This window comes from Lygodium microphyllum, chromosome 3, assembly GCF_053477565.2.
Source record: "Lygodium microphyllum isolate KBCC chromosome 3, Lygodium_microphyllum_v1.1.10, whole genome shotgun sequence".
Classification (NCBI taxonomy): Eukaryota; Viridiplantae; Streptophyta; class Polypodiopsida; order Schizaeales; family Lygodiaceae; genus Lygodium; species Lygodium microphyllum.
The window spans coordinates 71,543,042-71,564,505 of NC_141137.1; the positions used below are offsets into that span (position 1 = coordinate 71,543,042).

At 42.7% G+C, this 21,464-nt stretch overlaps 1 protein-coding gene across 3 annotated transcripts; it reads left to right on the plus strand.

Annotated features, from left to right (window-relative positions):
- Positions 1-243: 243 nt before the first annotated feature.
- Positions 244-19,915, plus strand: LOC148038488 (uncharacterized). 3 transcript variants are annotated; one of them, XM_087672734.1, is made up of 7 exons: positions 244-673; positions 788-928; positions 1,142-1,239; positions 1,381-1,405; positions 15,654-15,774; positions 15,927-15,991; positions 19,404-19,577. In XM_087672734.1, exons 1-7 carry the CDS (start codon positions 439-441, stop codon positions 19,427-19,429), a joined length of 711 nt encoding a protein of 236 aa, XP_087528860.1. In that variant the 5' UTR covers positions 244-438; the 3' UTR covers positions 19,430-19,577. The 3 variants fall into 3 exon arrangements, with proteins under 3 accessions (XP_087528860.1, XP_087528851.1, XP_087528845.1); XM_087672725.1 differs by having other exon boundaries at positions 247-673; positions 15,857-16,029; positions 19,404-19,542; XM_087672719.1 differs by having other exon boundaries at positions 248-673; positions 15,857-15,991; positions 19,404-19,915.
- The last annotated feature ends 1,549 nt before the right edge of the window (positions 19,916-21,464 follow it).

Below are 21,464 nucleotides of genomic sequence, written 5' to 3' on the forward strand. Positions count from 1 at the left end.
CTCATTTCGAGTTTTTCCAAGTATTTACACAACGCTAAAACTTATCTACAAACGTACTTCACTTTAAAACATGTCACGTGTCTAAATATCATTAGTAAAACTTCCACATAACAAACATACAAGAATTACATATAGAACTTCATACTCCTTTACTTAGTTGCATCTATCAACCTAGTTTACAAAATACATCCTTTAGGTGAGTAAAAATATTGTGCGCACATTTGCACCTACTTTTATGCCCAAGCCTGAAGAGCGAGTGCTGCCACTCGGTGTAACCACCCTGACTGTGGCTCCCCTTGCCCAGAGCCTCTGTCCTGCTTTATGGCGGTCCCAAAAGTTAATTTCCCAATTATGCGATTCCAAATTCCCTGAATCTTTTCTCCTCGTCTAGGCGGCCATTATGCACGCTAGCATATTCCACACCTCTAAAGAGCTTCCATGGTTTTGGACTCGCATTTGCTCACCAGAACACTTCTTCCGTCTCTTCGGTTATGGAGCAGAAGCGCGCTGTCGATGGAGAACGCCAGCTTGCAGACCCGCAGCAACTTGTTTTCTTGGAGTAGCTCAAAGTATCGCAGTCCTTCTCCTCTGGTCCTTCCTGTGTCAAACCTTACCACAACCGCAGGAAATGGATCAGGCAGCAGCCTTCGGTCTTCTTCTTCGGCACGCCCAGGTTGTTGCAAACGAAAACATAATCTCCTTCCCACATTTTTATCAGCGTTTTCGGTACATGAAAGCAAGAACGGCCGCTGACCTATGCTACTGATTCTCTTGATTTTCTCTTTAGTACACGAAAGCAAGGCTCAAGGTCCGGCACCTGGACTAAAGTCACTTTCTTATGCCCCTGGAAGGGCCGACGCACGGCTAATCGTTCCGGAGAAGCACTCTAAGCAACATGTCTTGACCGTGGCTGTGGACATTGATGAAGGTGTGGCAGAATAAGACTTATGATTATGATTATACCAGAATAGATGCTCATTAACCTGCATTGCAATGAATGTGGTGCATCAAGATAATGCAATGCAAGTTATATTTGGAGTGATGGTCTCCCTTTGAGCCGTCAATGTGTTTTTTCTGTACAATGTTACTGAAATCACGGTTGATTGTTTACTCCATCTTCCATCTTCCAACTTTTTTGCAGTGCTTGGCAGCTTTCTTACAGCACTAAACATGTTTGTAGCCGAGCAATACCTTCTGAAGCACACCATTTCAGAATACCATGTTTATGATTTCACTGAGGTGAGAACATGCGGTGCAATGTGTTTTCATTCTTCAGTTCATTGGTGTACCTTTGTCAAAAGATGCAATGCAAGACTAGACTTGCGAACAAAAACCCCTGTTTTAGTCATATATCACCTAACAAGCACGTTTTGTTTCCAGATCTGGCGCTGCTCTCGGGCAGAAGGTAACTTTAAACCTATTAACAATTTGCCATATTGACTGACAGTTAGAGAAAGAGGTCTTGTTTAACTGTAAATCTTGCCTTTGGGTCTTGTGACACATCAATCTCTTTTACATCTCTCAAGTTCTATTGGATATGTTGTAATACTTAACCATTGTTTAATACCACTTAGCAGTGAGACTGAAAATGCTGAAAGAGAATGATTCTGAATGGCTGAAAATTTGATCCGAGCATGAACATGCTTATATATCCACGGATAGAAGAAAGACCTCTACTACTCTTAACATTGGAAGTTTGACCATTTTGTACCATGGATTGTGCACCATTTTGAACGACTTTGAAGCCTGAGATTATTGATTGTGTGCTAGGGTCTTGAATAATGCTTTGGTAGTACTAAGGGGATAGAGTAGCTGCTGTCTCTTGCTTTACTTGGTTGTGGAGGGAAGCTACTGTCCACTTGTTTATAGAGGATGCCGTTATTGTCCATGTTGAATATAGATCTCACCAAGTATGTAGATGCATTTGCAAGAGTGTGCAACACAAGATAAACACGAACATGGAGAGAAGCAGAAAGAGAGAGAGAGAGAGGAAGCAAAAGATGAGGGAAGAATACCGTATTGATTGAAGAAGAATGCTGATACAATGATGATGGATTGATTAGTCCTTGCATGCAGCCCAAAGCATCAGTGAGGGCACTAGATCAGGTTGATGACAATGGCAGCACCAAGCATGGAGTGTTGAAGTGTGCACATGCAAAGGGAAGATTGAAGTGTGTGTGTGTTTGTCAAGTGGAGGGTCTAGCGATAAATAGCAAGAGCGCTAAAAAACTGACCGACTTGATCCCCAGAAGAGGCCATAAATATTGGCCGATCAACAATAAATGCTGGTCACATAAAAAGAAATGCTAGAAAAAATAGGGGACACCCCAGAAACATCCTAGATGCAATGACAATGTTTGGCAAGTGTAGGTAGATTGTCGAAAGTAGTAACTGGCCGAGGATTGCACATAAGAAGCCAACAAATAAAGAAAATGCACCTAAACTACTAGAGCTCCTATGTCTTTGTTAGACTTTGATGGGAGCTCACAACCAGGAGATGACAGACTTACATGACTAACACAGACAGGCTAACATCCCCTCTCAGATCTTAGGAGTGTCAGAAGAACCAAGAATCTCATGTGATGAAGCATAGAAGCCTTGGGTAAAGACTTTGTGAAGAGATCAACTGCGTCGTTCTCTGTGAGACAGTAGGTCACCGCCACTCAGAATCCACGATCTGCTCTCTAGAACGTAGTGGTATTGAACTTTGATGTGCTTCGTGTAAGCATGAAATATAGGATTCCTAGCTAGAACTAGAGCACTTTGGTCTTGGTTGAGGAAAGCCAATCTTTGCCAACATGCGGCGAAGCCAAACTACCTCCATAGTTGTAGAACATAAGGCACAACAAAGCCTCAACAAAGGAAATATCTGGCTGAATGTGAATAAGCTAGATGAGGGAGCCAACAAGACACCTGTAAGAGGTGGCATAGGTAAGGGGAACTCTAGATGCCAAAAGCTTGGACTTTGGGTCCATGGGGCATGAAATAGGTTGACAATTGGTCATACCAAACTTCTATAGAAGCTCGGAAATGTACTTGTGTTGTGAAACAAAAATGCCGTGTGCCACTAGATAAACCAAGGAAGAAGTGAAGGATCCCTAGATCCGTAATGTCAAACTCCTGTTGCAAAAGATCAACCTCCTGAGTATGGCTCCTTGTAATGATGAAATCATCCACATACAAGATGAGCAAAATACACCTGTCACCTTCAACATGGAAATATAGGTTGGGGTCATGAGCTAACGGATGGGAGCCAATTTGAAGGAAGAATTGATCAATCCTCTAGTACCAACTTCTAGGACACCATTCAAGAAGGCAGACTTTACGCCTGTTTGATAAATAGGCCAGCGGTAGTGGGCTACAAGAGCCAAAATAACCCAAATATATTAGACATACTAGCGGGAGGTGCAAAAGTCTCAAAATAGTCCAATCCTACTCTTCGAGCAAAACCCTTGGTAACAAGTCTAGCTTTGTGGTTGTCCAAGGAACCATCTGCAAGATACTTGGTCTTATAGACCCACTTCATATCTATCACCTTTCGTTGCAGAGGGCGCGGAACCAACTTGCAAGGTTGATTGTGCTTGATAATCTGTGATATAAGAGCATAGTTCACACAAAGCAAACTATTCCGTTGGACTTGTAAGCGAGCTGATCAACGTGGATCTGTAGGAGAAGTAGGAAAGTGAAAAACATTGGAATCATGGAATGAGCTATCAGTACCAATGGGGAATTCGAATAGGCTCATCTTGCTATGAATGCTCCAAGACAAGCGATAAAAGCTTCTCCCATAAGAGCATCTCGTGGGTCCTCGATGTGATAAGGTTGGCGTAGAAGACATCGAACCAAGGAGATCACAGTTGAGTCAAAAGGATCATAGCCATATCTTCAGAGGATATCATTCGACCAAGAGAGGCAAGCTCACCTCTCATGTTCTCCATATTTGTGATGTGCTCCTTTATAGAGGAGGAATCATCAAGGCTAAGCATCCGCAACTTCTTCTCCAGGGAAATCTTGTGGGCAAACATCTTATGTTGATACAAAGACGTAAGCTTCTTTCACACTTCCGCTACAGTCATCAACCTGCGAACATGCACAAGGACAAAATCTTGCAAACTCACAAAGAGGAAGGATCCGGCTCGAGAGTTGAGCTGATACCACAAGGTTGGATGGTCCATAGAAGTTCCATCTACGGGATCCTCCTTAGGATGGGAGGTGGAATCTGAAACAAGAGCCCAAAGGTCGACTGTGTCGAGTGTGCACTCCATCTTATATGACCACAACAAATAGTTCGAACCATCGAGTTTGTCTTCTTTGGGTAATGAAGCTAAGATAGATACTTGTTCCGAAGGTATCAAGGATGGCATCTTGACTGAGGATGGAGCCTGCTGTGAAAGATAAATAGAAGGGGAATAGGTGCAAAGGGGGGACTCCTCATGTCGACTGTAATTGCGATAATCGCATCTCCGCTTAGAAGAGTGTCTGGAAAGAAGCTCCTCCTTTGAGTCATCAAAGCTTGTGAACTGGCAAGACATCTTTGAATGTGTAATCACTAGAAAGTTGCGTTTGGCAGAAAAAAATAGATGTCGCTTGCTACCACGAGGCTTGGACGTGCCAAAAAATTGTTGCCCACAACAGAAAGCTTTTGCCAAGGTGGGGGAAGTTGTTGCCTGTAGAAATATGCCGACGCCATGTAGCAAGGAGTAAACACAAGCAAAAACACAAATTTGCATTTTGGTCAAAACACAAAAGTTGATGCCGGCTGATACAGAAAAGGTGTCGCCTTGTCCTTGGAGACTGCCACCTAGCTGGTTAGGGGTGAAAATGGGTAGTGGATCACCTATTTGTTAGAGATTGACATTCCCTGGATAGGCAAGTGCAGTTTTCAGCAGGTGCAGCACGTAGTCCATGTGGCAGGAACTGATGTCAGCAGGACATGTCGTAGGGCAGGTCAACAACTGCAGCAGGTCGGACAATTTTGTCCAGTTGTCTGTATTTAATGCAACGGACCTGCATTTTTTTTTTTTGACCATTAGTGGCCTATTTATTGGCCCCAGTTTCCACACTTTTTCACAATTGTGCTCTTAGTTTTTAGGTTGCAGATTGTGGAGGCTGTCCTCGAGATTCTCGGAGAGTGAGATATTTGAGTTGGAGACATACGCAAATATTCTCTCTGCACTCGTGTGTATATCTGCATCCTTATACAACCTTCACTGTAGATTTTTTGCGTTTCACTGTCTCTCTCTCTTCTCTCTTTGTTCACTTTTTGTCTTGGTCATACGCTTCCGCACTGCTTCACTTTGACATGGTATCAGAGCATTGAAGGACTGGTGGACCTACCTGAAGAGGAGATTTCAGCGCGACACAAGGTTGCATTTTCAGTATTCAAGGGCAAGCAAGAGGGCTGCTCTTTAGAACAAGGCTGAGGCGAGCATGGGCGTCTGAGAAAGGAGAAGATTTGCTGAAGTTGTTAGTTTTTTGCTGTTAGAGAAGGAAGAAGGCTGCGTTTTGGGCCTTCAAGTGTAGGTTTTACATTTTCATTGCCTCCAACGGGTGAAGGAGTAGGATAAGTGGTGAAAAGCCCTAGTAGGCTGCATTCACATAGTCAGAGGGGGTTGCTTTTTGTGTTTTGTGCAAGCATTGTAGGTGAAAATGTCTTTAGAGGCCGAGACAAAGTTTCAGGCAAGCATGGACTGAAAGGTGCCCGTCTTACCAACTTTTCCATCAGATCAAAAGCTCGATGGCGAGAATTACCACATTTGGCGGGTCATGATGCTTGCCATTTTGGAGTCCTATGATTTGGCAAAGCTTGTTACGGAGGCTATTCATTGTCCTTCTTCGCAAGATGAGTCTAGACTATCTTCCAGTGATAAGGTGGAGTTGGCAAAGGCTCGGGCACATTGGGACAAACTCAATGCTTGCATCCGCTCATTTTTCTCTCTCATGCACTATAGCTGTTATCTCTTGTATTAAGCATTTGATGGTGGCTTGGGGGATATGGTTGGAGCTTGGTTAGATGTACAAGGGATATGATTGGAGCTTGATTAGATGTACAATCGTATGATTGTCATGAAATGAGTTTCTTTGGAAGTGCAGATAAGGACCACGAGTGTCAATAAGTCATCTTCTATGCGGGAGCATATTAACAAGCTGAGGTAACTTTAGGTGCGGGTACAAAACGTAGGGAAGGTGATCTCTTGTGAAGACATGGCGATAACTTTTCTTTCATAGTTACCGCCCCATTTCAGTGGTTTTTATTCCACCTTGATTGCTTCAGGGCGGTCTGAAACTTTACAATGGGAAGAGTTGGTTCCTATGGTCTTAGACCAAGAGGAGCAATTAAAAGGGACCGATGTTTCTAAAATTGAAGCCTTGGTTGGTCAGTATTCTCAAAAGAAGGGGAAGGACCAAAAGAAGAAGAAGGACAAATCCAAGGAGGACAAGGAAAAGGAGTCCACTTTCACATTTGTGGCAAGACATGTCATTGGAAGAAGGATTGCCTTAACAAGGAGAAGAAGGAAAATGAGAAATCTTCAAAGGATTCTGGAGTGGTGGTTGCTTCCTTATCAACTACTTTTCTCCACTTGGAGGTGGTTGAGGATCAACCCTGACGGCTTCTGATGCTGTGTTGACGGCCCTATACACTCGGGAGTGGATTGTTGATAGTGGTGCTTCACCGCACTAGATTCCTTCTTCAATAGTAGGTGTTGATCATTTATGGCCTTCGCATGGCTAGATTCTCATTGGTGATAGTTCGTCTATTTCTATATAGGGACCGGGTGACATGCATCTTATTTGAGATGGGCGTAGTGGTGCCCATACATCCAAGGTGCTTTATATACCAGCCTTTGGGTACCATCTCCTTTCGATGCACAAGATTTGTGCTCTCAGCCTCTTGGTTGAATTTGATGTGGATTTTTTTTGGATTCTTGATCGTGGATTGAGACAGGTTTTTACTTCTGGATATGAGGAGAATAAGTTGCGGTCTTCTTCTGCCTTGACTCCTCTTTTTTTTACCTCTCAAACTTAGTTCGAGCTTTGGCATGCTTGGTTTGGTCACCTCAACTATGATTACCTTCGGAAGCCGTCTAAGGGATAACTTGTTTAAGGTTTGTTGGATATTGTGGTGAGCTAGTAGCTTTGTGTATCTTGCATCCGTGGAAAGCAATTCGTGATGCTATTTCCAGCAAGGCTTCGAGGCGGCTTTAGCACCCTTTGAACGGAGTTTCTTCGAGGGAGCTTGTATTTCAAAGGGCAGAGAATTTGTTTCTATTGAGCTTGCTCATTTTTGTGCAGATCATGTTATTCACTAGGAGTTTGCCAATACAAACATCCCTCAAGAGAATGGCATATTGGAGTGGAAGAATTGTAGTTTGATCCAGATGGCCCATACCATGATGGAGCATCGTCAGACACCTTAGTGTTTATGGGCTGAGGTTGTGGATACTGTAGTTTACATTCTTAAATGATCTTCTACTTCTGCTGTTGTCGGTATGACTCCTTATGAGGCATACTTTGGGTCTAAGCTAGATGTTTCTTATTTCATAGTTTTTGGGTGTGATACCTATGTTTACATCTTGAAAACACAGCGTGACAAGTTTGAAGCGGCTTCCAAAAGAGGTATTTGTGGGCTACAACTTGCAGTCTCAAGGCTACTGATTGTATGATCCCGTTAAGCGGGATGTCTACACGAGCCGTGATGTTCAGTTCGTGGAAGTTCTAGCCTCAGAGGGGGGTGAGAAACACCTTGTTCCTGGAGATCTTGGTGATAGCTGGGCACCAATGACTGTTCCTCTAGAGCTTGTGCCTCTTGAGGACTCTTCCTTGGAGGAGGAGCTTAGTTCTTAGCCACTAGACTCACCAATTGCACTCTAGCCGTCCGTGGATCTTTCAAAAACTATAGTAGATGGCGAGTGACAAGGCGAGATCTAGCCTCCTTCTCATCGGGCTCGTGACACTCTTCGTGATGCAGGGATTGAGGGGGTCCCTCAGGAGTGGCAGCCGCAGGATGGCCCACGGCATTCTTGAAGGAACTAGACACACCGCACTGGGCTTGTGTACACTAATTACTGTTTGATGACTTGTGTCATGCGGTATCAGGAGCCCACCTTTGTGAAGGAGGCCTTACAACATGATCATTGTTTGGCGGAAAGCGATGGAGCAGTAGCTAGAGTCGATTGAGAGGAATGGCACTTGGTATCTTGTGCAGAAGCCTCCTCATAAGAAGATCATTGGAGTCAAATGGGTCTTCAAGACCAAGTACCATAGTGATGGCATGTTGGACAAGCACAAGGTCTGCCTTGTTGATAAAGGTTTTGCATAGCACCTAGGCATAGATTTCCAAGATACTTTTGCCCCTACAGTTTGGATGGCTACTATTTGCACAATTCTTGCCTTGGCTAGCCATAGGGGATGGCCGATCTATTAGCTGGATGTGAAGTTTGCCTTCTTGAATGGGGAGTTGAAGGAGGAGATCTATGTTGAACAGCCTCTTGGCTTCGGTTCTTTTGATGGTAAGGTGTACAGGTTGCAAAAGGCTCTCTATGGCCTTAAGCAAGCTCCCCGTGCTTGGAATGAGAGGATTGACTCGTTTCTCCACGAGAAATTGGGGTATCAGCGTTCCAAGGCTGATCCCCAGCTTTATGTTCACATCTCATGTGGAGGTGGTGTGTTGTTTGTCCTTTATGTGGCCGATTTGATTGTGACATGTGACCATACTCAGATGGTCGCATAGACAAAGGGAGCACTTCATGAGAAGTTTGAGATGATGGATATGGGGCTTCTTCACTTCTTTCTAGGTCATGAGATCTATCAAACTCCGAGGGGGATCTTTATTTTCTAGCGGCGGTAGGTATAGGAGCTCTTGACTACATGTGAGATGGAGGGATGCAAGTCTCTTATGACTCTTATGGACTCGAATTGGAAGGCTATAGGAGTATGTATAGGAGCTCTTGACTATGTGTGAGATGGAGGGATGCAAGTCTCTTATGACTCCTATGGACTCCAATTGGAAGGCTACAACTCATCGTGGTTCTCCTTTGGCAGATGCTACCTATTATGGGTAGTTGATTGGCTCCTTGATATGGCTTCACAATACTTGTGTTCACTTATGTTATGATGTAGGTGTGCTGGTTGGGTTCATGAGTGAACCCAAGATGGTGCATTGGCAGGCTGCTCAGCGGATTTTGTGGTTCCTATGGGGGACTCTTGATCTTGGGTTCTATTATCCAATAGGTACAAGAGCTATAGACTTGGTCCTCACAAGATGGAGTGATTTCGATTAGGCTGGTGATGTGGATCATTGGAGGTCCACGACAAGTTATTGCTTTACCTTGGGTGTTGGTGCTATTTCATGAAGCAACAAAAAGCAACCCACGGTTGCCCTATCTTTGATTGAGGCAGAGTATCGGGCGGCGTCTACTACAAGATAGAGGACAATCTTGTAGACTTGTTTATGAAGGCGCTTCCTTAGGCTTTACTTCGGCAACACTCTAGATCCCTTAGTCTTCTGTCGTCTCTATGATCTGTGAGGGGGTGTTAGAGATTGACATTCCCTGGATAGTAAGGTGCAATTTTCAGCAAGTGCAGCAGGCAGTCCATGTGGCAAGAGCGTAGGAGGTAACGTCATTAGGACACATGGTAGGGCAGGTTGAACAGCTGCACCAGGTCGCAGCTGGTCGGATAGTTTTGTCGTCCAGTTAGCTGCATTTTAATGCAGCCAGTTTACATTATTTTTGTGCATCATTAGTGGCCTATTTATTGGCCCTAATTTCCACACTGTTTCACAGTTGTGCTCTCAATTTTCAGGCTATAGACCGTGGAGACTACCCTCGGGGTTCTCGGAGAGTGAGATCTTCGAGGTGGAGACATACACACACACACTCTGCACCCGCATATATGTCTGCATCCTTATACATCATTCTTCACGACAGATTTTTCTTCGTTTCACTATCTCTCTCTCTCCGTCTCTCTGTCTCTGTCTCTCTCTCTGTCTCTCTCTCTCTCTCTCTCTCTCTCTTTGTTTACTCTTTGTCTTGGTCATATGCTTCCTCACTGCTTCACTTTGACATTGTTTCGGTTATAAACACAATAAATGCAGGCTGAAAATCTGCGTTCAAGAATTTTGAGCTGCTCCTTCGTGATGAAAACTTGCTCTGTTGTGCAAGAAATCTCCAGATTGTAATTTGTGTCCTCACTTAGGTGATGATACCATGTGAGAGTGTGCAATGGAAGAGAAACATGAACATAGAGAGAAGCAGAAAGAGAGAGAGAAAGTGAGCAGAAGATGAGGGAAGAATACTGCACTGATTGAAGAAAAATGCTGATACAATGATGATGGACTAATCAATCCTTGCATGCAGCCCAAAGCATCAGTGAGGGCACTAGATCAAGCTGATGAAGATGGCAGCACCAAGCACGGAGTCTCAGAGTGTGCACTTGCAAAGGGAAGACTGAAGATTGAAGAGTGTGTGTTTGCCAGGGGGGGGGGGGGGGTAGCTATAGATAGCAAGAGCTCCAAAAAACTAGCCGACCTGATCCAAAAGAGGCCATAAATATTGTCTGACCAACAATAAATGCTGGTCACAATGCGCATAGAAAGAAATGCCAAAAAGGAAGGGGACACCCTAGAAAAATCCTAGATAACAATGACAATGTCTGGCAGGTGTAGGTAGATTGTGGATAATGCACACAAGAAGTCGACAAATAAAGAAAATGCACCTAATCTGCCAGAGCTTCTATGTCTTTGTCAGACTCTGACAGGAGCTCGCAACCAAGAGATAACAGACTAAGATGACTAATGTAGCCAACAGGCTGACAACATCTGTATATTTGTATAGATACATTATGTATGCATGTGTATGTGTGTGTGAGCAAGCGAGCATGTGTGTACGTGTTGTGTTTGTGGTTCATGATTGACATAGAGAGATCACGCTGCTTATGGGCTTGGTTGCTTTTGCTCTTTGCAGCGTGGCTCTTTCAAGGCTTCTAGCTTGTTACATTTTCTTCCTTGGGTCACCTTTGCATGGCATGGCTATGAGTGGTCTTAGTTTAGGATTCTTGTTGGTCATGTAAAGAAGTGCTCGTTTACAGAATACAAACACAATCGTACGACAAATGCACAAACTAATAAATAAATACAATCAAGGTTAGGGTTAACACAGAGACATGAACACTGAAGATAATGAAATCTGAATAATGAACGAATAAGTGCAATGGTCAATACAACAAACACACTATGCAAGGTGAAAATTGATCCTTGGACCCTTGTCTCTCTAGGATTGGGGTAGTGAATATGAGCAAAAGAGTGTGTTGTACTTTGATGGATTCCGAAATGCAGCAAACAACCTCCGAAGGTGTTAGGCAGCAACAAACACAGCTTAAGAAGGCTGGATCAGTGAGACGAGCAGAAAATAATGAAACTTTGTTGGAGAAGAGTAAACGACAGCCACAACACCTAAATGCAGTAGTGGATGTTGATGTGGCAGCAGTACGGCAAGGCTGGACAGCAAAACGTAGCAGTAGATTGGGTCAGTAGTAGTGGGTGGCTGCTCTTGATGATCAAATATAGGTTGAAAAGGCTCTTGCAGCAGGAAATGCAGTCAATTAGGGTGTTGAGTGGTGAGAACACGTTGGAGAAGGTGGACAACAAGAAAACACAGCCAGTTGAATGATGTAGACAGGTTGGTAGTAGTTGCCAACAGCAGCTGATGGAGGGGTGAAGAGAGGTGCTAGATGGTAGATAGTAGTGGGCAGCAACTTCCTTTTTCATTGTATGTGGTTGCTCTTGAATATCACATTATGGTTCGGTACAATCTTCTTTGCCTCTTGGTCCTACAATTTGTAAGCTTTTTGCTCATCATTATAATCCAATAAGATAGATTTGGTGCTTGTTGGTTTTAACTTGTTTCTCATATCCTTTGGAACATGTCTATAACATTCATATCCAAAAGTTCTGAAGCGTGAGATAGATGGTTTCTTATCAGTATAGGCCTTATGAGGACTTTTTCCATTGAGAGCCTTTGTATAACTTTGATTGAGAATATAAGTTGTAGTATTAATAGCTAGAATATAGATTGTAGAATTAATAGCGTTGACCCAAAACTGGTTAGGCCTTAAGCATGCACCTTGCCATTCCACAATGATTTCTTTACTCTTGCAAAAGTCTTCAAACTTGTCTTATCACGAAGGAAGTGTATCCACATCTTCCTACTATAGTCATCGATGATCAATATAAAATAAAAAGATTCCCTCAAGGATTGTGTAGGCGGTTTCCTGCACAAGTTAGCATGCACCAACTCCAGAGGAGCCTTCTCTCTATTCTTGCCTCCTTGTGGAAATGCATTTCTCTATTGCTTGCCCATCATATAAGCTTCACATGGTTTTTTCATTTCAATTATTACAGGTAGGTGAGCAACCACACCTTGCTTATGCATCTCCTTTAATATTGCAAATCCAATGTAACAAAAGCTTTCATGCCAAAGTTTACTTGTGTCTACACTAGTGGTGGTTGTAATAGCACTTAGCTCATATAGCTTGTTCCTTCTTTCTCCTTTGCCAACAACTTTGCCAATACTGTTGGGAATTTCGACACTTGTCTTGGTGGATCTCAATTCATGGCCAATATCAATTATGGAACCAACCATAGTTACAAGTGAGAGTCATTTTTAGACTTGAGGATTGCGGGGATGGAAGCTTCTTTCCGTCCCACGTTCCATTCCATGTTACTATATAGTCACACCATGACTAAAACATAGAGAACTCAAACATAAACACAAAACATCAAACCGCTAGAATACAATTAGAGAAGAAAGAGAACTTTGAAGTGAATGAAGGAATGCTATAAATGAAGGAAAGATTGTAAAGATGCTAAAGGGCAGAGTTGTCCAATAGCCAATGGCTCTCATGGAAGTGGGCTGAGGGAGTAGTCAGAGTGTGATGTTGAGTAGAGATGGATCTCGAGTGCTGTAAGCACCAGTCAAAGCTAAGATGATGCCGAAAGTGGAAGGGTGGCAGGCTGGAAACTAAAACACAACAATCTTTAGGGCTGGAATTGGTTAATGCAACAATCAAATTGCTTGAAGATGATGGCAGCTGCCCACCGCAGGCTGTAGGAAGGTGGGCGACAGCAACGAAGGTGAAGTCGATGCTGATTGGGCCTGCACTGCAGTAAATGCAAGGTGCAACTTGCATTGAAAGTGGTTGGATAGCAAGGCAGCCTGCTCAAACTGTAAATGCAGCTGTGAGGAGGGGCAGAAACTGGTCATCAGCAGTTGGAATCAGTAGGTGAAGCAATGAATAGGACACTAGGGGCTGCTCATGAGATCACAGCTGTTGCAATGGGCTGGACAGCCATTGGAGGGAGAGCTGATGGCTGAAACTTGCAAGACAAGGGATGCAGCTGAGTGATGGGTACCCTACCTATTTATAGATGAGTGGATCCTTGCAAATTAGGGTTTGGCTTATGGCACATCGACACTCTCTAGGATTGCACATCATTTAATGAAACTTCATGTAATTTACATGTTTTGGGGCTATTTTAAAGAGTCAATGAGTTTGTAATGTATTTTTTAGCCCCAACAGGTAGGCAGTTGGAAAATGCAGCAGTCCACACATGCAGATGATGATAGCAGGCTGAGGCGATTATGTCAGCTGTGTGTTTAGTCTCTATTCAAAATGCAGCAGTAGTAGATCAAAACACAGCTGGAGCAGCTCTCAAATGATAATGTCAGCAGGGCAGCAGGCTGCAGATGACTAGGATAGGCAAGGCAGTAGCTGAATGCCCTCATACACTAATGGTGATGTCCTTCAAAAGGGTGTGAGTATCACTAGATGGGGTGTGGGCAGTAGTGCAAGGGTAGGTGGCTGAAAGCTGAAGGTAATGATAAATGATCAAAGTAGTAGAATGATGGGATGACTACAACCGACTCTATTTTTAAAGGGTTTGGGAGCATTTGTCCTATTTTAGGGACTAATGCACTGTAATTTGTGATTAGTGCTAGCCCTGATTTTAGTGACTCCAACACCTTTTTCTTGGCATCCCATATTATATTCTTCACTCTTTTGGCCTTCAACAACACCTAGAATCTAACAAGGGTTAGCAGTCATGTCTTGCCATCCATCTCTCTCTCTCTCTCTCTCTCTCTCTCTCTCTCGTGTCCGTGCAGTTGCCCTCTTGCTTCCACACATGAACTCACATGTCCCCTGTCGCATGTGACTATGATGGAACTGTAGGAGCTTTTAGACACCTGGATTACTCCATAGCCTGGACTGCTATAAATTAGCAATTAGAGTGGGTCTTGCAAAAGTGATGGGCATAATTAGCTTTTTGGAAATTGCCTTCGTGCATGCTGCATGTCCGGCCATAGATGTTCCAATCCTAAACTCATGGCATATGTGTATTTCAATTTGCCTAGTTCGATTAAAAAATGCCTTGGCATTAATGCTATTAGCACTATGTACACGGGGTATAGTTTGTATGATGCATATGGTCATTATCTAGCAGACTATACTGATATGTTTGGGCGAATTTGAAGAAACCTTCAAGGTCAACTAGATGCTTTTAAGGAAACATGTGCCATGTGTCTGAAGAACCTTGTAAGAGGCCAACTGCTTGGCAGGGAGCCTTTGCTGGTTATTTATGGCTTTCCACCAGCTCTTCAGTTTGAGCATGAATTTTTCTTTCTCAGCTTCCATGTGCATTTTGACAACTCCTTGGCTGGGTATGTCAGTTCTGAAAGAGGTAGTAAGAGCTTAAGGAGAATGATTGTGTGCCAGCTCTAATGCTATTCCATGGACCATGTACAAAACTGCGCCAGCCAATCCTTTTTATACCCTTGCAACATAAAGAGCCTTTGCTATCACATATTGTCCACTTATGTGAACTGATGAAGAGGAGTGCTATGCATTTCCTACCAAGTAAAGATGGCTATATTGTCAATAAATATGCCACCAAAGTAGAGCATTCCCATTGAGCTTTGCTGTACATAATACAAGCTCTAGCTCTTGCTTTGGCTTTTGAAAGCTAATGCATTATTCACTTTAGATGCATTAATATACCGGAACTTACTGACAGCTCTTCTAGGAATAAGTAGCTTTCTTACCAAGGAGGTCTGCCATTCAGAGTAGCAACTTTTGGAGATTGATGCAACAAGGTCTGCCACACCTTAGTCCTTAAGGCTTGATGCAATATATGGGTGGATGAAACGTTCCTGGGTAGGGGGGATCTACTCTGATCATCTTCCACTACTAAATCTTTTCACAAATGCATTGACCAGGAAGTGTTGATGAATGTGGGACAAAAGCAGCATAGGTGAGTCCAGGGTGATCCTCCATGTTGGAACTGATGGAAATGTCTTTGGGCTTTAAAAAGCTACTCTCTCCTCCAACATGTAATTTCCTGCTCTAGTCCGATTTCTTCTTCAACAAGGCAGCAGCTTGGTCCTGTTGTTTGATACTAAACCTAAGATTAGTGGAAAGTAATTATGTAGGTTTAGTGTGAATATGCATGCGTGCAATTTCTGGGCATATTTATTTTCTTTCTTTCTCTATCTTGTGGCTTTGTTGTATTTCATGTTGAGATCTAACTTATGGTCTTTCCTTAACGAGTTTTTGCCACATAAATTGAGACTCATTTCTTTTATGAATCACTCATACAGCGGACCTGCGAGTGCATGCCTTTTTCAAATCAGAGCATTTTGATAAGGGGATTACTCCAATTCCTGGAGCTTACAAATCCTTGCGGCAGCTAGCAGAATATTGTGAACTCTATGTAGTAACGTAAGTCTTTTTGGCTGGTAAAATATCTTACATGCTGTCTGAAGGGTCTTTCCATATTGTTCTTTTAACCTTGTTTATGTAGTTCTCGGCAGAATATAATAAAAGATGAAACAATTGTCTGGATTGAAAGACACTATTCTGGAATTTTCAAGGAGGTACATTTTGGGAATCACTATGCCTTGGAGGGTGAATCTCGCACGAAATCTGAGATTTGCAGGTTACACTTCAAATGAGCTTACATAGCATGTTGTCTGTGTACGTTTCTCTTTTTTTTTCTTAAAGCTGAGATTTTAATTTGATGCCAACAATTTTGTTCATCTTTTGCTTGATATATAGGATACTTTACTCCATCTTGGCATTACATCTACATTAGATCTCAAAACTTTTCATTTTTTTGTTGCATGCACGGATACTCCAGAACAGGATGCTACAATCATAGATGGTAGGCCCTATCCAAGAAGCAATAACTCCCCCATATAAGCAACTTAATCTAGATGATAAGAGGCAGAAACTGAAGTATCAAAAACATTGTGTAATGACCTTAGCAGTCAATTGAAACAACTTAGCATAGTAAATCCAAAAGTCATGGTCACAAGGGGAAACAAGACACATACAACAAAGCAACTATACCTTAGGGATGAGTAAACTGTCACTCTTGCCAAGGGAAATGAGCACTCAGCCACTTCACAAAAGCTCCAGAAGCTCTTGGCTTCAAACCTGCAATCACATGTGGTGCTATCAGTGGTCATCAAGGCTCCATAAAATTAGCACACACTTGTGTCACGCTCTTTAAAAATCCTGTCAATTGGAAAAACTCCATGCCAGCCAATGTAGGAGCTCCCCAGAATACTACTGCCTCACATGAATGGCCAGCCCCCCAAAAACAATACCAGCCCACAAAAGCCAAGCCAAGGTGTCCTTGACCAGTCCCAAGAACAGACCTTGGGATAAGTCCAAAGGCATAACTCCATCAATTCAGTGCCAGCCAGCCAATCAGCCCCATGTTGCTTTGTGGTCCTCCCCTAGAAAAAAGACATGCTGCAACAGTCCCCAGGCATAATCAATTCACTCACACTGTCTAGAAGCTCCCCAATTGAAAGCTCCCTCTCAGCTTGGAACCCAAAAAAGAGTGCCTGCCTTCTTCACAAAATTTTTCCCTCCTGAGAACATTAATCCCAAGGCTAGCCATAAACACCACACAAAAAGTTCGAAAGTAATGCCAATCTGTAAGAAAAAGCAACATAGAAGCTCCTAATTAAAAGCATAGGCAACACTCAAGTCCACACAATGAAAAATGCATGCTGACTGATTGGATGATGCAACGTGCTGAGAACACTAGATGGTGTGACTGCCATGTGGCTTGGCTTGTGAAAGGGGGAGTCATCTAGCACCTTGTTGGGGTGGTGCGTGTAGACCTATGTAAGTCTCATTGTTGGTTGCTTTGCAACCACTATAAGTGGGTGATCATGCGGAGTTCTCATGATCATGGATGGTTTCATTTGTGCTTATCATCACAAATATAGTAGGTGGAGCTGCTTTGATTGGTGTCTTTGCAGATCTTGTTGCCATGAGGCAGACATCCAGTGTTCTTACGTTGTGATGAGTTTTGGGGCAGCAAGATGATGTAGGAGAGCAGGCATTAAAGAGGAATAACAAGGGATGAAAAGTGACAATGCGCAATGAGTCCCTTTTATAGAAGTTCATGAGCTAGTTATCCTGTGATAAGTCTAGTATACTGTTTTAAATTCTCCTTTGAAACTCACACTTGGAAAAGCATATTCTCCATGGCATCATGATACTCTCATAGTTCCTCCAAAAAAAAAAGTCTTGGCTACAGTCTTGTCACCACAGGACCCTATATGCTCGCCGATTATACCTTTATGCTATCAAAGCTAAGTCCGTGATGATACACTTGCCTCAAACTCAAGTTATTAAGCTTCAAATCCTTGAGTTGTCCATCCAACAGTGCGAGGTAAAACCTCCACTAGTCAGTATAAAAGACCATGCCATACTGTACAAGTAAACCAAAACCTCTAGCTGAAATCTTCGCAGGCCTAGCTTGCCTTAGGGCACAAAACTTGTTCATTCCATTCCTACCATGGCTTGAGATTTGAGAATGTAAAATACCAAACTCATACTCAAATGAAACAGAAGGATGTGACCTCCATAGGGATTTATAGGGATTTTGGAGGGCAATTAAGTTTCAGTTTGTGCTAGAGGGGGACCACAGCTCAGCAATACATAGAGTTAATTTGAGGATCTTAATGTTGCCTCTTCTTCACAATATCAAGGTAGTGTTACATGGTACTTCAGGACTTTTTGGATGAGTCTCAACATCAGAATCTTTTGCTGCAGCATGAAGGATGCTATTGTTAATTTGAGCATCTTAATGTTGCCTCTTCTTCACAATATCGCACTTGTGTTAGTACTCCAGGGCTTTTTGGAGGAGTCTCAACATCAGAATCTTTAGCTGCATTGAAGGATCTTAGTGCACAAGTTTGAGACCGAGTGTCCGAGGGTTTTCATTAGAAGGAACGTGAGACCATTGCTCTTACATTTTCCAAATCAACTTTTCGTGGAATGGCTTCTTATTGTGGGTTACCCCTTCATTCCAGCCACGTAATGCACATTTTTGAGACGGGAAGATGACACCTAAGTGATATCTTATCACGTGGACCAAATTCCCACCTTTAATTTGGTTGGCTCTATGCTCATGAGTTTGTAAAGAGCCCTAGATTGGTTTTACATTATGCCACTTCATGTATTTGGAGGGAGCTGGTGGCTCCATGAAAGGGAATCTAAACAAGACCTGCTGAAATTGTGGTGAGAAGGGTCATCATCCATAATTGTGAGAAGCAAAAGGAGCAAGGCAAGGGCATTGTGCCAGCTGCTTGGATTGGATGGGGCAAAGCCATTTTGGTCTTCAGCAAGGTGCTATCTTTCTAGTGATTTTGTTTTGAGAACATCCTTCTTTTGCTCTTAGCGGGGTATTTGTGAGCCACTAAAGTCTCCATCGCATCAAAGTGCCTTAGGAACCTTCCTGCTTTGGCACTCATGTTGGCCAGTTCCCTTTTGGGAATGCCATCTCATTAGGGTTCTCCATTGTAAACATATTTAGACACATTGAGCTTGGGGTGTTGGAATTCGAGGTAGATTCCCTTTGGCATCTCTACTCTTGAGGCCACCAAAGTTTTGGTGACATCAGATTGCCTTTGTGGAGCATTCCTGTTCGGGCACCTTGGGTACATTGGCCAGTTCCTCATGGCCCTCTCTGTAGGGTTCTCCATTGTGTCTATATAATGTGCTTAATGTAGCAAGGTCCATCTTTAATTGCTGAACTGCTTTAAGTATAATCTCGAAGTCAATATGGTGAGACCCTTCTTGGAGCTCCACTATGATTTGTATCACTCAGATGTATCTGTCATGTCTCTTCTACAATTTCAAAATATAGTCCCCTACTTTGATACATTCTGTGCATGCTTCTTAACTGCTGTACTGTTTTGGTACTCTTTGCCTCTCTTTTTATAATTGCATTTCTAGTAATGGATAGTATCGTTTTTTGGTGGGGTTTTCGACATAGTGCATTGGATAAGACTATACGAGGTTACTCTGTCGTTGTCTTTGTACAGGGGTGTTGGGGCACAGGTGTTGGTAGATGACAACCCTGGTTATGCATTGGATTGTGCTAGGAATGGCATCGAGGTACTGCTATTCGACTACAACAACAGTTACCCATGGAGTAAAACGGCAGAAGGCGCTTTGCATCCATTGATCACAAGGGTTCACAACTGGGAGGAGGTTCTACAAGCGTTGTCCAAAAAGGCACAGTACGCCCAACAGTTACACTGACATAGTCCTCGTCCCTAAATTAAGCATCTGCATATGCAGTTAGCTGTTAATCAATGGGAGGTTTGATTTAAATTTTAATGGCCTTCCAAATTGATTGGAATTGGGATGACCATCACAGGAATCCTTTCCCTTCTTGGAGCAATGGATTTTCTGTCAGTCAACCAGTCCACACATACTAAAATCTAATTTACACGGCGTGAAGCCTGTCGTGATCGATTTTTAGCACGAAAATCGAAACAGAAAATCATATTGAATCTTGCCTGTTGAGAGACAATGGAAGCTTTCTTTGTCATTACAAGGTTAGAGAGAGGAGAGAGCGGTAGACTAAAAATGTGTGATATGTATGTATGCACGCACGCATGCATGCATGCATGTATGTATGTATGTATCCCACTTACAAGGAATCTTATGTAGTGTGTGGACGCTATGCATAAGGACCGAACCGTGGTTTTTTTTGAAAGCTTTTTAATTCCTTTGCATCTGATACCGATCTAGTGTCTGTGGACTGATAGCAAAAACCTCACAAATTACTCCTTGATAGACCATGTCTGGAAATGGCTATTTCATAATTGTCGAGCAAAGCTGTTAACAGGTAACGAAAATGTGTCGTACATCTGCATAGCTAAAGAAAATATGCAATATTCACCATAGAATCCCCAAATTGCGGTCCATAAATGCACGTGGATAATAAACGGGTCATAATCCTGTGCATCCTCATGTTGGTTGATCATATGAACAGAATTGAAAAAAGTTAATGCTTTATAGAGATACTCACAATCCACAAAACAGATTGTTGCCTTGAGAAACGAAAATTTGCCAAAATCCCTTACATGCACGTCCAATGTGGTTGTGTAATCGATCCTTATTTTCTCATATTCGAATAATCTTATAATTATAACATCACTTCGTTCTATGTGTTGGTTTATTATTCCATAGGACTAATTGTAACGTCAGTCGTCTTACGTCATTTTGGAGCACATGAAAACAAAACTTCTCAAAGGGAAGGTGACGAAGGTCCCATTTTGGAAGTGATTAACATGCGTTTGTGTGTTTGTACATGTGTATTTTGTGTGTGCGCGAGAATCATATATGGTGCATGTTGAATGACATGTCAAAGGATGAGAGAGAGAGAGAGAGAGAGAGAGAGAGAGAGAGAGAGAGAGAGAGGCGTTTTACGAAAAAAAAAAAAAAAGAGAGAGGCGTATCAACGTGTATCAAAAGTTGTTTGTCTATGAAATGAAAATAGATTTCAATGAACTATCATGCTACCTAAGTAAAGGAACCCTAATCTAAGAGGAAACATCTAGCTATGAAACAACAAATAATTAAGAAAGACCAAGCACTAGGAATATGGTACAATGTGGAACTAATACGAGGATTAGTAACATCGTAATACATCTTACAAGTCTATTCTACATTGATGAGTAGGGAGGGGAGAGAGGGAGGGGGGAGGGAGTGCATGGTTCGTAGGGATAGACAATGGTGATAAATTTAGTAAAAGCATACAAGAAGAGATTGGTTTCAAGTATCCAATGGTAGTTTGACATGATGATGGCGTGCGCGCGCGCGCACGCACACACACACACACACACACACACACTCACTCTCTCTCTCTCTCTCTCTCTCTCTCTCTCTCTCTCTCTCTCTCTTTATGCACATGTTTTTAATGCACAAAGCACCTTTTTTTTACAAGCAAAGAAAAGTAACCATGTGCTTACTTCATTTTGCTTGTAAAAATGTGGAAGTGAGCGAGGCAAAGTCTTGTGAGCTTCACAATTACACCGACCGCACAAAGTGTGGTTAGTCTAATTTTAGTGTACACAATACAATTCACATCTAGA

Coding starts and splice junctions, on each gene's coding strand:
- LOC148038488 (XM_087672719.1), top strand. CDS start 439: ATGGTTTTGGACTCGCATTTGCTCACCAGAACACTTCTTCCGTCTCTT. Junction 1,406..15,653: donor GCGCTGCTCTCGGGCAGAAG/GTAACTTTAAAC, acceptor TCACTCATACAG/CGGACCTGCGAGTGCATGCC. Junction 15,775..15,856: donor TGTGAACTCTATGTAGTAAC/GTAAGTCTTTTT, acceptor TTGTTTATGTAG/TTCTCGGCAGAATATAATAA.